General features: G+C 32.8%; 1 protein-coding gene across 1 annotated transcript in view; it reads left to right on the forward strand.

Moving 5' to 3' along the window:
* Positions 1–17,894, forward strand: part of LOC149491482 (dipeptidase 1-like) — a 107,781-nt gene that overhangs the window by 54,233 nt on the left and 35,654 nt on the right. The window contains exons 2-4 of the mRNA XM_089697922.1: positions 8,553–8,597; positions 14,397–14,538; positions 17,503–17,659. Coding sequence (XP_089554048.1) covers positions 8,553–8,597; positions 14,397–14,538; positions 17,503–17,659 — 344 coding nt within the window. The remainder of the gene's footprint in view (positions 1–8,552; positions 8,598–14,396; positions 14,539–17,502; positions 17,660–17,894) is intronic.

Consider the following 17,894-nt stretch of genomic DNA (forward strand, 5'->3'; position numbering starts at 1 on the left):
AAAACTTTCTAAGGAATATAAAAAAATAATCACCATTTTGCAATACAAGTTAATCATATACTAAAATATATGCAAAATGTACCTGTCGCACAAAATACAAGTTACAAGCAGAGAAGATAATGAAATTTCATCTGAAAAGAATGTCGCGATGATGCTAAAAACATCACGTCGCGCTCAGGCATCCAAAGAAATAGATTTATTTTGCGAAGAAACATCTCTGTGAGCTAAACGTAGTCTGTTTGTTAAAAAACTTAAGCTGATTGCATTTGCTTGACGCTTTCACAATCTACACGAATTTCACACGAGGTACGAAATTCCTTATAAATTGAAAATTGTTGGATGTTTTGAGCCGTTTTTACTGTCTTATTTTAGACGATATTGTTAGACGTAACTTTTGATTTAATATTTTTGAGGATAAATAGTTGTCAATGTGGTTGTCACTGTTTCCTGTCCGAACATGCTTAGCTGTCGAATACTATAAATTGCCGCTTTCTTTTGACTCGTGGCGCATTCGTATTCGCATTCGTACGAATCGTGCCTAGGGGCTCGGACGTTGTTTATACGACGTTCGACCCAACTACCCTCACTTTAACAGCAGTCGTTGACTTGCTGCGATTTGTTATCAACTACCTACATCAATAAGGTAGCTGTGTAGAATCGCAGTACATTCTTATTACATTCAAACTAATATTTAACTCGGCCTCGCGTGTTATTTCTAACAATACTATAACGCGCCGGATTTTGAAGTTTTTAGTTGTTTATAGAAATTTGGCTCGTAGTTTCTTTGGAACAGAATTTTGTAAAAGGCGTATAGGCTAAGGGCATGGGAAGATTATTAAAATTATTGCTTATAAGTTATACTTAATGAAATGCGTGCTTTACGCAGCGTCGCAAAAGACAAATAAGACTAAACCATATAATCATTATTTATGGATCCCCAACTCAAAACGAAAACTTGAAAGTTCTATGTATTCTGTTCAAATAATTTAATTAATTTATTCAGTTAGAGTTCTAACAGACGAATGGCAAGTTGTGAACGGCAGAGGCTACTTCAGCCGTCGCCACATGTCGACGGCAGTCGACGGCAGCAGTCAATATGTCGACTGCCGTCTGCCGGCTGCCGTCGACACGCAAAAACGGATGCCGTCAAACGTGAAACGCTTGCAGTTTGCCGTCAACACAAAACTGCCGTCAACAAGTCGCGACGCTTGCAGTTTTGTGTTGTGAGCAAACTGCAAGCGTCGCCACTTGTCGACGGCAGCCGTCGACATATTGACTGCTGCCGACGCGTCGACGACTGACGTCGACATGTGACGACGGCTGAAGTAGCCTCTGCCGCTCGCAACTTGCCGTTCGTCTGTTAGAACGCTTAAATATCAACTTAAAAAAAATAAGCGCTGAAGTTAAAAATGCTTAAAGTAATTTTTAGTTCAAGATGTTTTTCTCTTTAAAATAAAATTTTCTTAGAGAATTTACATCTGCGGTCGGTTAGTAATAAAATTATAATAGTTATTTCTTTCAGCAGCTTGAAAAAATACTTTACAAAATAAAATATTCAATACGTTTACTGAAAACGCGGTTTTGTCCGCATTGCTCCGCTCCTGTTGGTCTTTAATAATCGCCTTCCTCAATAAATGGGCTATCTAACAACGGACCAATAAGTTCCTGAGATAAGCGCGTTCAAACAAACCAACTCTTCAGCTTTATAATATTAGTATAGATTTTGATCAAGTAAATGCAATCAAATTGAATTAATTGCATGTGTAAGCGAATGTGTATTCTATGGCATAGACCATACGGCATGTACACGTCTTTCTACGTATAAGGATTTTATTTGAAAGCTTGCAGGTCTTGTATAATTAATTTACAAGAGTTACCACAAGGTGTAGGCACTGCTAATTTGTAGTAGCGGTGAAATCTTCACCTAGGAGGAATCTATTAGTTAAAAGTACCTTTGTTAGTATTATATTTGTGTAGTTGAAGTTAGAACTTACGTCTTGAAGAAAAGGTAACGTTCATGTATACTAGTATTTGAATTAATAATATTGAAATGTCTAATATTATACATTGAACTCTTATTGAACTGTACTGCAATTCACTTTAGAACTACATCGTATTGAATTAAAAATTTATAAGTATATACATTCATTCCAAGAAATATTATGCATTTAAGAATTGGATATTATTATAATATTAATTTGCAAAATTAGGCTTGTATAAATATTTAAACGCAAAATAATACCGGGAGTAATTAGGGTAAGGTTGCTCAAGTCGTACCACGGCGTTAGTCGTACCCCACCAATATAGGTTTAAAGACTTTATTACTCATAAAAACAATAGTTCACTTAAAATGAGTTACATGCTATCTTATATATAAGTTAAACTTATCTCTAGTTTAAGGTAATACTCATACATTACAAATTTTACATATTTTTATACTTTATACAAAACAAGTTTAAGTTGTATTCTACTTCTGATACCACTAATATCTCGTCTGATACCATTGAATTGGGCCATCTAGTGTTGTTAACGTGAACTATTTAGTCGCGCGAGCAAGCGTAAACAAGTGGTCAGGCGGTCGGCTTCGTGCAGCGAAAATAATTCAAAAAGTAAGTTTTTTATCACTTTTCATGTAAAATTAACGACTCATTCATAAGCTTTTTACGGCAGGAATGTTATTTTTATATTTTGTCTTTGTTTACAACCATTTTTAATGCTTATCTGTCAATCGTTTGGGCATACTCAAACAGGAGAAAATTTTTAGGTTGTGTTAGTAATTTTATTTTTCAACCTCAAAGATAAGTATGCTTAAGTCGTACCTGTTAAAAATTCTTTACTCGTACTTCTATTTAGGTCTAAGATTTTGTTATTCACTAAAATAATTACCAAATAATATGCTTAAGTTAATCTCAGACTGAATGATTTGTAATTTTAACTTACTTAAAATTGATCTCTTATTATTAAGAATTTTTCTATATAGTTTATTATATCTTCACTAAAGTGTATTTTCTAAGTACGACTTAGGCTGTATGTGGTACGAATTAGGCAACTAGGCGCCTTAATCGTACCGAAGGTATGTTTTTGAAAAACGTTAAAATATATTTTTTAATATTAACATTGTAAGTTTCTGTGATTTTTTAATAATAGACAACTAAATAAAGATTCAGTAAATGTGGATTATTTTGTATTATTTCAATTGTCGTGAATATTATAGCATAATTTCCTTAGGGGGTACGACTTGAGCAACCTTACCCTATAATTTCAATTAGGTCAAATAATCCTAAAGCTTAACCTCAATCATAGGCAATTTTTTAACCTTATAAATTGAAAATACCCGTCCTCGTATGAATCGTCCACACGTGATTGGGCTACATATTTATTAATCCGACAAAAACACCCATTTCCAGAGCGTCGAATGTAATAAAAACTTCATCATTAATCATCTCCCATTGTATAAACTTCCCCTCTTAATCTCCGAACGAGTAATTTTATTTAATGTTCATGAATACACCTGTATTCTCTTGGGTATCACGTGAGAAACACATTTTGATAGTAATGTTCATAATGCACGGAACACGGAGTCCATTTTGTAATGCCAGTACAATTCTATATTCCTGAGTTATACTGATGAATATAGCATGATAGGCTCGATGCATTCATGGTCGAATGCAAGAGATTGGTATGGGTACGGTAGGTATGTTTAGAACAACCAAGGCAGTGTTTGTATAAGTTCTGCAGAAGGCATTCCAGAGGCAGGCTTGGACCAGGTAATTGAATTACTATACATTATCATCCCTGGTACCAAGTTGTAGGGAAACAATATCTGATTCATCATTTACAAACTTTTGAGGGTGAGATACATTGTCAATAAGAGTGATCGGATCGTTCTATTTCGATACTTATTAATATTCATCAATTATTAAGACGTCCTTGCCAGTAAATTTTGATTTTAGGAGTAGGTATATCCTTAAATCACATTAAGCTATCTGTATAATGTATCTTAAAATGAAAGTGCTCTATTTACTGAAACCGAAATAGGAAAATTATGCCTTATTTAGATAATTAAAACTGAGTAACTTTACAGATATTTTATAGTTTATACGAGGAACATTTAACACGAAAACAAATATTCCTCTCATAAGAATTTCTATGATTACCACCAAAGTTATGCAATTAGCTACAGTAGTCCAACAGGGCGTTGATGGATTAGCCACTCAGTCAGAGAGACAGCGCTTGGTCTTTTATTTATTGCCAGCAGAGCTTCGTCTGTGCTTCACATACCTTATATGTCTACCTTGCCGCTTCATTGGAATGGTTAAACTTGATAAGTGATGCTTTTTGAGCTATTTCTGACACCGTTCGCGTTTATGTGAGCTCTTTGCTCCGACATTTTTAGTAATGCCTGAAAAAGTAAGAACGATTTAAATAACAAAAATAATATATAGAAAATATACAAGTACAAAAATATACACTACACTCCAGTAAAACGCTAACAGAAAAATAAGAGTTTTCCTTAAATACCTTGACACTGTTCGTTCACTAAATAACCCTTAACAATAGTTTCCACAATGCCACTTCGAGACAACATTTTCTCATTAACCCTCTTAAAAACCGTCTCATAGTCTTAAAAACGTTTAATGTAACAGTTTTGGACCGCAACTACACCTAAGAAGGACCGCAAAGAGCCCTCATAACTTGTTACTCCGAAGAGGACTGTTGAGGACCTAACTGAGCGGGAAACTGTAATGAACACATAAGGGTTCCGTTTATACTAATTGCGGTGACATGACGTCACGGGATGACGTCATTTGTTTTGTTCTAGAATGTACGCATGGCTTGCGTTATGGCATGCCTCCTGGTTGAGATTACTAACTGTTTGAATCAGGACTGAGGTTAACGTACGGTTAAATTGTTGTTGTAGTACCAAGCCGCCAGTAAAGATGAGTCCCTAATGTTAATAGAGGGAAAATAGACTAAGATCTCGCCTATAATGTTAAACCTCGTACTAAACATGAGCTGTCACTTGTTCTGATTTGATAATAATTTCGTTTGACGATTAATAACACAATTATTTAGTCCCCATGTGTATATTGTGTATTCATCTGAAAGCTATAGGTATTTAATAATAAGATACATTTTTATTGAAAAGTATTCATCCATAACTAATCATATCATAGCCATTTCTTTACTTTCAAATAAACTTAATTTTTCTATCATTTTACGAGAGAAAATACGGAGATTTTTAATTTAATAACTATTCAATAGCTGAACGTTGTTAGCGAACAACTTGAAAAAGAGTAAAGAAAATTCAGAATAAAGCTGTGTTTGAACGTAAAACAATTTATAAAATTGTGTACAAATAGTGGGACAATATAAAACAAAGCGCCGTTCGACCTCTAAAGAGAATAAAACATTAGCTAGATTAAAAAGGTAATGACGTATTTTAAGGTAAAGTAAGGTAAGATCGGAGGCAGAGAGCAATAATTCGAAGCCGTGTCGCGTAAATGTTTTATTTTATCCTCAGCACAGATACCGGACAATTTATTGGAGAAATATCTAGAATTGCCCCTTTTTACTTTTCTTTAGTGGCTGTTTCGTTTATATTTTGTTTGCATGAAAAATAGGGATTGTAAATCAAGGTTCAGATTAGATTGCTCTGATAGAGAATCTGTTAATGGATTTCCTTTTTTTAAACTACGTCTTTGTTCGTGTAACTGAATCGTACAAAAATGTTTCATCAAAAAATTTACACGTAGAATCTTTACGGGTTATTTTATTTGAGAGAGAATAGACTGATGATATGCGTATATAGCGAGGTTAATTGGATTCATTTATACCGTAGCGAACGATAGTTTTACACAAAAAGCTTTTTAAAAATGCTTTTCTATTTCATGTTGTTTGTTACATGGCAATGTAAATTTTTACAGTAATATAACGAGACAATCAAATCAGTTCGTATATGTACTATACATCTAGATTCGTATAAAACCTTTGACCCAAAGTATTTATTCAGACCACAATCACGCACCCTTCAGATGAAGTTCAAAGGCGATTTATCACGGAATGTAGGTATATAGTGTATTTTGTTTCTTGGCTATTAGCTGTATTTTATATGTGTGGACATTTTTATTGCTCAACTTGGATATCAGTGTACGTCGCTATTGTATATTTTTCTTCTGGAACGTTCTAGACATTATAGAGATAGGCGAAAGTGAGAGTGCTCTTAAATATTGCTTGACGCGTCTGTTTCTAGGGTTTGTTTTTTTGTTAAAATGTTGAGTTTATTTTGGTTAGGAAAAGTATGAAAGATTAGTTTTTGCAGATAGTTATTTATATCAATAGGCATAAGGTATAAGATCCCTATTGTAATAAAAGGTCTAACTTCATTCATCGTAGTTAGAAACTTGAAGCTACGCAACTTTATTACAATCAACTTATTAAAAAAAAAACTATGTTAAAAACATAGTACCTATTCATAAAAATACTCACTATTCCACATAAACAAAACTTTACAAAAAACTAAAAAAAGTTCCGATGTTACTTTTCTGTTTTCAAAAGAACAAAGGAACGCCTGCCAAAGAAGTTTCTTTTTTTCTATTCGTACAAGAGCATGCATTGGCTTTGCATAAATAAATTCAGCATACTTTATAGGTTTCATAACTTGTAGATGCAGAAGCAATACCGTCAGGGCCGACTGCGGTTCCGACAAACTACCGACAATTTAAAATATAAATTTACCGCCGTCATATGTTCATACAGATTTGCAAATAGCCTTGTTAAATTTGGACATAATCCAAATGCCCAGTTTGAACTGGCACTACGACAAACATTACTGATTTCATGAGCTCAATATTCTTCTAATAATGACTCGTTTACTGATTAACTCTGGAAATTTGATCAAACTATTTGTGGTCATATTACTCGTACATTATCTACTAAATTAAATTGTTGTTGATAAGGTATTGTTTTACTTTGACTATGTCATACTGTAGTAGCGCAATTGATTTTCAGTTATGGAAATAAAAATATTACTGCGCAAAAATCAACTTCAACGTTACCTTTTCCGGACTAATACCTATCTAATGTTTAGACAAAGCTTATATCGTAACTATATCTTATTTTTTATTTCTATTAAAATTGTATAAAAGATTCTTCCTACCATTTTCTAATGGTCATTTTTTTTCTAATTCTTATTATCTTCTTCACAAATCAAAACTATTTTTCCAGTTCATAACTTCGCTTCCCTCATCAAAGCTTCACAGAAAATACGCTTCAACCGAAACAGACCTATTCAATACAATCTTGATTCCTTCATTACCTCAAGCAGCCCTGTCACTACACACTTCGGGTTAATTAACGCCCGTAGTGTCTCTAAATGCCACCCCGGGGGTACATTTTAATGATTACTTATTTCTCGGCGGAAACTTGGACCGCAGTGGATAAATCTGAGTTTCCTTTACGACTTAAAAGTAGAAAAAAACTCACTAAAATACTAACTAGAAAATACTAAACTAGCTTTCGCATGCGGCTTCGCCCACGTTATTTGAACTTAACAAATTATGTAGGTACTTCCTCGAGAGCCACGCTATCCATTATTGATACCAGATTGAAAATCGGTGCTGTAGTTTTTGAATATATTGCGAACAGTCTCACGCCGAGAACTTTGTTTTATAATATGTAGTACTAGCGGTCCGCCCCGGCTTCTCCCGTACCTACCATGTTTAAACTATCCTATCTCTCAAGTTGGATCGAACTGCACATGGTGTGCGAATTTTATTATAAACAGTTAAGTGGTTTATGAGTCCATTGAGGACAAACATTGTGACACGAGATTTATATTATATATTAAGATGTAGTATTGATATAAGAATATTATAGTCTAGTACAAGAGTCATGTGCAATTCACACTATGCTAAAATTAAATCTAGACTTTTCCGCGCTCTTTCGTTGCAGATGACATTTCTATAACTAGTCTGAAAAGTTTGAACGGTTTTTAAATGAATTAATATACTTTTCTAAAGTTTGATAAGGGACTTTGATCTTTGGGCCGATACTTTGAAAGACGTTTAAAATGTTAATAGCTGACCTATTATCTTAATAAACACATTTTGTAATAGTGAATTGGAAAAGTATTATTTTTTTATTTTAAACTATCGGTCCGCCCCGGCTTAGCCCGTGGTACATGTTTACGTTTTCTCTACATAAGAACCATCCTCGTACTTCAAGGAATATAATAAAAAAAGAATTATCGAAATCGGTTCAGCCGTTCTCGAGTTATGCGCTTACCAACACATTTTGCAATTCACATTTATATATAAGAAGAAGATTATTAAAGCGAAGTCAAGATAAAATGTGTTTAATGTAAAAAAATAATGTCGAAGATTATTGTAAATCAACGTAAAATGGCGTTATGTTATTACCTTTTGCATATAGCGTCTTAATGTTACCTTTTACAATGTTTTTGGCAGTTTAGAAGCTACTTGCAAATATTTTATATCTGATATATAATATCATACTTGAAAATTATAATAATTAATTTTATTTGCCCACAGGTCATGCCCCTCGGCGGGTGACAAGGATTCCGAAATTACCAGGAAGTAAGTTTTTACAATAAGTTATGTGAATTTCCGAGTATTTTTATGTAAACAAGCCAGCGATAGAATCTATTTATTTTTCATTTCTTTAAAGCATAAAGCCAAATCTTAATACTATTATAAAGGCGAAAGTTTGTTTGGATGTATGGATGTATGGATGTATGGATGTTTGTTACTCTTTCACGTAAAAACTACTGAACCGATTACAGTGAAATTTAGCACACATATAGAGGGTAACTTGGATTAACACATAGGATAGGTTTTATCCCGAAAATCCCACGGGAACGGGAACTATGCGGGTTTTCCTTTGAAAACGCGGGCGAAGCCGCGGGCGGAAATCTAGTACTAAATAATGAGATGTAAGTAATACACCTATTTCTAAAAGTTATTATGTCTTTTGTTTATATAAACATAGCATAGCTATATCATTTTAAACTTATAATGAATATCTCCCGATCCCATTGGAACGCACTTTGTATAAGAATACCAGCCAACTATACTGATAGTAGTTTTATTTAAAACATTATAATAGGTACCACGAAATCTATGAAAATAAAAAGAAGTGTGGCACTCGGGGACTGCCGCGTTAAAGCTAATGCATAGCATGCCTTCAAGCCACACCTCCGAGCCCGTCGGAGTGGGGAGCGTGAGGTTTTTTCGTTACGGAATTTATCGATTCCGTCCCCGCGCTCAAGGCCCGCGATAGAAGCTATGCAATAGCTTAAATCGAATTTTTTATTTGACATCTTAAAGTAGATACAGAACTTTCTGCCATTTACTGTAGGTATGAGAAAATTCTTCACACATTTAAAGATATTTTATGAAATGTAAATACTAAATATATAATACATTACACACCAAGCTTAGATTTTGTCGATCAATAGTTATAGTTAGATACTTACGTGAATTAACAGTTGAAAATCCAAATAACAAGAAACACTATCTAAATCTTATTAGTAACTGTTTTCAGTGCACTGTATCGCGTCACTAGTTTCAGAACATTAATAGGTATTTCTCCAATTCCTGTCTTTAACTTCTGCCTTTCACAATCATGTCTGTCTTTATGATTACTTAAATGAACATAGAAATTCCTCATTAACTTTGTTATTTAACAAGAACTTTGCTTTAAGTAGCAAGCTTCAAATGTCAAGTTCACTTCAAAGTTTTCTTTCGTAAGTATTATTACTAAGTTTTCAGATTTACAACATTTTCAAACTGAGTAATAATTTCACTTTATTAGGGGAACATTCCTTTATTCCTTCGTATACTTATGTTTGTAAATACCAAATGATGTTAAGGAAACTGTTTTAAAAAATAAAGCAAAAAGCATCTAATTAAAAGTTTAACGAGCATTTTTCTGTTTTTTTTTTTTTGTTTTTCTTTTTTTTATTTAAATATTGGACTACATTCAACCGTCATAGCATGAAAATCAGGGCCGTTATAGTAGACAAACTATTATATGTAACACTGATGGACGATTTCACACCTTATGGATATGTTCTCGTTATCTTATGTGTCCAGTTAAAATGACAAAGATTGCGTAGAAGTTAATTTCTACTTATTAACCTAACCGAAACCGTTCCTTAATATTTGTTCGGTGCAAAACATTTTTACAACCAAGCTATATTTCTATACACCAATATCATCGCAATAGAACATAGAAATAAAGTAACGTTTCTCTCAATTACTATTAATAATACATCACTAGGCCCGGTCAGTATATAAGTAATGTGCCAATCTTGCTGACCTCCAAAAGTAGGGCAGATTCTCCGTTACAAAGCCTACGGCACGCATACCGAATAACAAATCAGCCGCTTACAACAATTGTTTATTGAATCCCCTTTGATATTCTCATAGAAATGTTATGGATCAAAGATTTTGAAGGAAATTTGAAAGGAAATTGCAAGCACGTTGGTTGAAATATCTCACCATATTATATCAGTGTTTCGACATACTAGCACTATTATTGATATTGTAGTGTAGGAATTTGAAGCGACGCGGACGTCCCAATTATGTGTTAATTTTCATATCAATATCAGTTTGAACAGAAGGTAAGTAAACATATGCGTCATTGTGGATAAGCTCTGTCTATAAGCCTCCATGATTAGTTGCACTTCTGTTGAATCACAATTAATTTAGTTATTGAAACAGGTAAATTTTCAAACACAATGATAATGGCTCTGAAATTTGAGTACCTACCCAATTAAGAACGCTTTTCTTTTCTACTGTAATAATAAATATTCCTTCGTGCTTAGCATTGGTACGCAGTTGCAAAACTGGATTGTAGAAAGAACTGAATCCTTTTAAAATGCATTAACTATGTTTAACGTCAATGTTTTAAACAGCAGAACAGCATTGCTCTGCAGAAACTTATTAAGACAATTACAACTTCCTAACAACTTCCAACTGCCATGAGTCTATAAGCCGGCTAGTTACTAGACTGTCCTAGTTTATTCAGACTGGAACACAACCTTTAAGTTTGTGAAATCACTGCTATATACATCCAACATTTCACATACCTAAAAGTTAAGCGTAGAAACATCAATAGATATGATGAAGTTCGAATAGTTGAATCATTTCAAAACTCTCTCGAACTCGAGAGCTGGAGCGCCCATTCGATTGAAATTCGATTTGTTTGTGATTCTAATTCGATCTATCCATTAGTTCTCGAGAGGAATTCGATTTACTGCAATGAATTCGTTTGGGAGTATCGATTTAATCAGATCATTTCAACTGTAATTTTGTGGAGCGATTCATAGATGCAAGAGTTCTCTAAAGCGCTTTTATGTATGCTGTAAGGTGTTTGTAAACGAAGTGAAGGAATGAAATAACCCATTAGAAATAGAATAAACCCATACCCATTTAGAAAATCTTTCGATAAAAGCTACTTACACCTTCTTTTTTAAAAAAAGTTAGTAATTATACCACTTATATAAATATACAATAATTTACAATAGCCCTATTTATATTGAATAAAAAATCTATTTTTAGATGTACTTAACGCCGTGTCTGAACATTGGAGGTTATAACCCTAAAAGTGAAACATAATAACACAAAAAAAAAATACTTTATAAATACCTAAAATCTATTTTTAATTGGAATATTTTTGATAGATAAATCACAGAAAAGCGAGCGTAGTATATACCTATAGCGAAATAAACTTAGGAGTATTTATACTAGTAATATATACTCTAAGGAAATAAATATAAAATAATTTTGCACATTACAAATTGAAGGCTTTTTAACCATCAATTAATAAATAACCCACTTAAAAAGCTCTCTTTAAAAATACGTAATTTGCTACAAATGTCTACAGTTATCTAACATCAAATTGTTTTATACAACAATAACGCATTTGAAACGGCACCTGGAAGCGACATTTTTATAACAATGCACTTTTCATTTTACACGTTACAGCAATGTCTGATTTATAAAAACCAGTTTTATTGTTTTTCCTTTCCAGTGGGAATGTAGGAACATATTATAATAAACGTGTAATAAATAGAAACCAATTATTTGCTACAATAGATAGAAACATGCAGAAAATAATAAATAATCAACAGCAGGAATCTATACTAATAATATTATATTACACTGTAGACTTTGTTTGTTTGCATGTGATAATCTTAGGAACTACGGGTACGATTTAAAAAATCTTTCAGTGTTAGGTAGGTTGGTGAAATTCTAGTTTCTATACAGAAATGCAATCATGTTTCCATATTGAAATTTTACATTTAATTGCTCATATTTAAGACAAGTTTGATTATTAAAACCATGCATTGTTATGCAGCTTTTATAGATGACTATAGGTTCTATTCCTGAAGGTATTTTTCATAAAAATATTATTCACATTTTTCACTGATCATTATTAGACTTTTCCCTTTATCCTTTATTAGATTAGAAAGGTGAATCCCAAGAAATCTCTTGGTTTATGAGTTTTTGTAGAAAATGCCTTTGTATTCTAATTCAGTGAATTATTATTAAATCTTCAAAGCAAAAATTAATTCGGATAATTCTTGTTTCAGAATGTACATAAAATAATGCTTAGTAAAAAGTTACAAAGAACGAAAATATTGATGTATATGAAACTAAATTATTAAAGAAATTAAGGAAAAGGGTTTAACTAAAAAACTTATTTTAAAAAACTTAACTAAAAAAATATGTAACATAAGGGTCATCCAACCACGAAGTTAAATTTAAAAAATACATGATATTTCACTTGTTCCCGAGAAAAAGGGTTGACAGATAGACAGATGGTCAACAAAGTATTCCTTAAGGGCTTAGTTTATTTCCGTTTGAGATACGGAACTAAAAACCCGTATATTTTCTGAATATACATATAAGTACTATTAATTATATTATGGTCTGTTCATCACTTTCTTCGCTAAAGTAAATTTCCTACAATTTCGTTGTATTTCACGGAAAGTAGAAGGAATATAAAAGCCTTAGAACACTAGCATGTGAATTGGAAGCGACACGACCTGAATTTCATCCTCATTATACATAGATCGGCACACTTCATCGTGTACGCAATTTCATAAATCTTTTCATGCATACGCCGTAATGTATCGTGTTCTGTGAAAAGCGACGATGCTACTTTGAGATAAAAGGTTCTGGTGGTAAGTAATAGCTCTCAATCGTACGTTGTATGAACATGTAAATCTGATTACAGCTGAAGTTGCGCTTTTAGTGTAAGCGCTGATAGTTTTATTCAAAATATAATATTGTAGACGGTAAGTGCTTTTATATAACCGAGTTTTAACCAAGTATTAAATACATTTGGGGAATTTATCAGACATGCTTTACACGAGGAAAGTTGTCGCGGTTTTGAAGGTTGTAGTGTTGAGGTTTTGTGTTTTGTATACCCACTGTGTATATTTTACAGCATCGCGAATTTATCTATTTAGATATTTGATAGATAATATTTGTCTTTAATAATTTTCATGTGTATCTAAAAATATTAACAGAAAACAAATCTTCAGATTTTCTAGATAACTATTTCATAAACCATTGTACATTATAAAAAGTACAATTGACGTGGGTGTGTGTGTAGGATAAGTCCTTTTTTCATCTACAAACATTTCTTGTACAAATTCGTTATGAATATTTACATAAAAATATACATTTTCTTATTTCTATTTTCATGTCATTAATACGCTCTTAATAATTTCTACGAAAAGCAAAATGAATTGATAAACCTACTTTTTTGTTAAAAATTCGTAAAACATTTTAGAAACACTATTTTTTTCTAATGAGCTTTCACAATTCGACGTTGAAACTGACATAGCGACTTTATTCCATAATCAATTTCCGACTTAATTAAAAGCAGTAGAACTTCATTTTCCAATTAAGGTTCGAGATGACCTGGCCATTAAAAATAGACGTCTGTAGGTCAGATATTGTCATTTCTATCGAGATATCATTTAGCTGGCTCATGTGATACTCCCATTTTATCCTCCATAAGTAATTTCATCCAAAACTCAAACATTTATTAATTCAAATAAACTTTATTTAGCAATGCTTTTGAATCGTCAATATACAGAATGAATTTACTTACCACTCATTTCAAAAGCATTTTTTATAGAGCAATGATAAATAATAATGTCTCGGAACATTGGTCTTCTCACTCTTGCTGGCTTTTAAAGACAAGTCATTTTTTATGTCGAAGCAAGCGCCAAGTATTTTTTTTATGTCTGAGCAAGCAAAACGGCCACCTGATGTTAAGTGATCACCACCACCCATAACTAGTAACACGGGTGGTATTACAGAAAATAAAGTTATTAACAAGCATGATTTCCACAGTGAGGCTGATCCAAGGCAGCCAGAGACGGGCAGTCGGCTGCGTGCTTCTGGCCATCATGGCCGTGGTAGCAGCTGCGTCATACGATCGGGAGAGGCTGGAGATCGCTAAGCAGATCCTGGAGGAAGTACCGCTTACGGATGGGTGAGGAATTAGTGCTTTAATAGTTGTAAATTAAGACTGAGTCGTTTTGGTTTGCTTCTAGAAGATGGTATTTGAGTTGCTTTTTGAAATATGGATCACTTTATAGAATGAAAATTTGACTTGATAAGCTTAAAATTGTGATATTGAGGATAAATTATATCAACTGAAAGAAAAAAACATACATTCGTGTTATTTATGGTTATTTCTGTAATAATAATATCCGAAGTAATTAAAATGCTCCTACCGATAAAGGAAGAAACACATAAGCACCTCTATCTGCCTATAATAAACTTCCATTTCTGCAAACATAATCTTACATCTACATCACCACAAAGGGTATAACACTAGCAAATAAAAGGGTATCCAAACAGCCATTAACATATAGTTTGTACCATACTAACTACTCATAAGAGAAATACAAAACTCCAGTTGTCGGGAGTCCTCGAAGTTCAATTTGTCGTTCTGCTTAGACCGCTATTTACACTTTTATATGTATTTTATATACGTTATATTTGTCTTCAGGGAGCTAGTGAGGCCTTGTACTAAAATAGGAGTGTTTTGAACTTCTTTACGCGTAAGAATACGTATTTTGGGTGGTTTATGACGGATTAAGTATTGAAAAAGATCTTTTTATGTGAGAGGTTCAGTTCCAAAAATTATATGTTAATTAATTGTTTGGAGAATTTATGTATCAGGTTCTGTTTGTTACAATTTTACGAACCATTTTGTGTTAAATAATTATTATTTAAAATAGAATTAGCGTGTTTTCAATGACTTTTAATAAGTTAAAACAACCTATATTTAGGTATACAATCAAAGTCTATCCAATTAACTAAAATAGACCTGAAATCAGATTGTCTCTCACAACTATAATTTTCATTAATATTCTCACAGAAAAAAAATATTCCACTTCTATAAGTGTGAAGATAATTAATAAAATGAAGCAAGATAGAAACTAGATATTCGAATTACATTTTTCTACCTCCATTTTACCGAACCGCTTTTTCACTAATTGTCTAGTTGAGGCAAAACATAATAAAGAGAATGTAGCGAGATGGAATTTTTCAATACAGATAGATTGAAATTTCCTTTAAATTAAACGTATTTCCAAGTGTAAATCGCTTGAAACGTCGCGTCTGGTTAGACGATAATGAAGATTTATTCTTCGTGGTCCAAATGTAACGGTGAATAACTGTTTCTTATTTCCTTGCGGTGTTATTGTTTTATCGGGTTTGAGATAATGTAATAATTAATATAATATATGGTATGATTCCGTTTTTTAGTTCAGAATTCAAGCGGCAATTGATAACACGTGGTTTTTCCAGTGTAAGTACACTTCCAGTGAAAGTTTAATATGGCCAGTGCAGGTTAACTAAAACAGACTAACACACACATAATAATATTTCATTAGTATTTGAAAAAGACAATTAGAAAAAAATACTAAAAAGTCTTTTAAAATCACAAACTCAATTTTATTATATTTATTTATTCAGGCACGCAATGTGCCTTGTTTGTAACAATATAATTTCATAAACAATGTTAGTAATATTCCATTATGATTTGAAGTATGTCAGCCTCAGGGCTGCAGATATTTTGGTTGAAATACCAGCAGTCCAATTCACTATATAGAGTTATATTTGAGTAGGCCCCGCTCAGGCCGCACCAAAGAATTCCTATGCAATAAAGTATATAATATTATTTATTATCATAAACAAATTATTAAGATGGAGCAGTATGATAATTAGTAATTACTATTACCTTTATAATTATTTTTCTTTGTTTTCGGAAATTAAACAAAAATTTGAACGAAATGCAAATGCATTTTTTTTCTGTCAAAATACCACCAATTCTGACAAGATTTTATAGATAGATAACTTAAGTCCTTAATATAATAACATAATTGAAAATATTGTAAGCTATAATTGCATAGCTTTTATCTCAGACTGAGCGCGGCGACCGAATGTAAAAATTCCGTAATGAAAAAACCGGCAGTCCTCGAGTGCCACAAGTATTTTTTTATCTATTATGCAACATTATAAAGGCTAACGTATTTCTCCCCACCGGTGACCATAAATTCTTAACTGCAGTTTATAGATTAATTATTAGCTATATCCTGTAGCTATTTCACTTACTTTCTTATTCTTCCCGTCAAGCGCAGGATAATGTATTATCTCCTAAGCGTATTGACGGTTTATGTAAGAGTTTTTATATAAATTGACCGCAACTCGTTTCTTAGCAAATGCGGCCGAACCAGGCTATCTATCAAAGATATTCACAATAGGCCAAGATAGGGCAAGTACCCCACGCAATCAGGATAAATGGGGAAGGGAAAATGGTATTCTCTGTATTTAAAGTATCGCACTCTATTCATGTATTTTTTATTGGTCGTTTTTTCGAATAATCTATTTTTGTGTAATATATTTTAGGCTCAAAAACGGAAGAGTTTTATATCTAATTGTGGTCTAACTAAACTATTTAGTTTGTCCCATCTCTAAGTCCTACATATGACCCTGTAGAATATAGATTTTTAATTAAATTCAATATAACTAAAATTGGAAATGTTTTCTAACAGCTACGGTAAATACTGTACACGTTCGGCAAAAGACTTTTATGGCCGTTTAAGTGATCAAGAATCTATACCACATTGGGACTTATCTCAACAGGCATCGAATCGCTTCCCGCTTTAAATGACTGTGCGTTAACCTTCGTAACAATTTAAAGACTTCCAACTTTGCGAATAAAGAGTAGGCACGCCACTTTTATGGTGCATTTACGCTTTTAAATAAAGAATATACGATGGTTCTTTGATAAAACGACGTATACTTCAAGAACATTTGATTTCAAAATGTTTGATAACATTCGAGAACATTTTCAATCATTTGAAAACATTCCAGAACATCCTCGAACGTTCTGGAACATTCTAGAACCTTCTAGAACATTTGATAAACACAACCCCTTTTCCAGGCACAACGACTTGCCATGGAACATCCGCAAGTTCCTGCGCAACCAGATCAACGAGTTCGAGCTGGACACCGACCTGACGCAGGTGGAACCTTGGTCCATCTCGAAGTACTCCCATACTGATCTGCCGAGATTGAGGCAGGGCATGGTTGGCGCTCAGGTACGTTACATGATAATATTTTTCTTATACGTTTTATGATATTATATAGACTTAAATTAAACAATTTAATGTCCGGAGGAATATGAAAAAATAAGTTCTCTGAAAGTTTTTCACTCCATCTTTATTCTAGGTGTGTAGAGAAATTGAAAGAATCATAAAAATTGCTAATTGATGCAGTTATGTTTAGTAAATAAATGATTTTTTGTTGATTCATAATTATAACTATTAATAAAGA

This window comes from Colias philodice, chromosome 1, assembly GCF_061535455.1.
Source record: "Colias philodice isolate Cphi_HAF_F1 chromosome 1, ilColPhil1 Martin Lab GWU primary, whole genome shotgun sequence".
Lineage (NCBI taxonomy): Eukaryota > Metazoa > Arthropoda > Insecta > Lepidoptera > Pieridae > Colias > Colias philodice.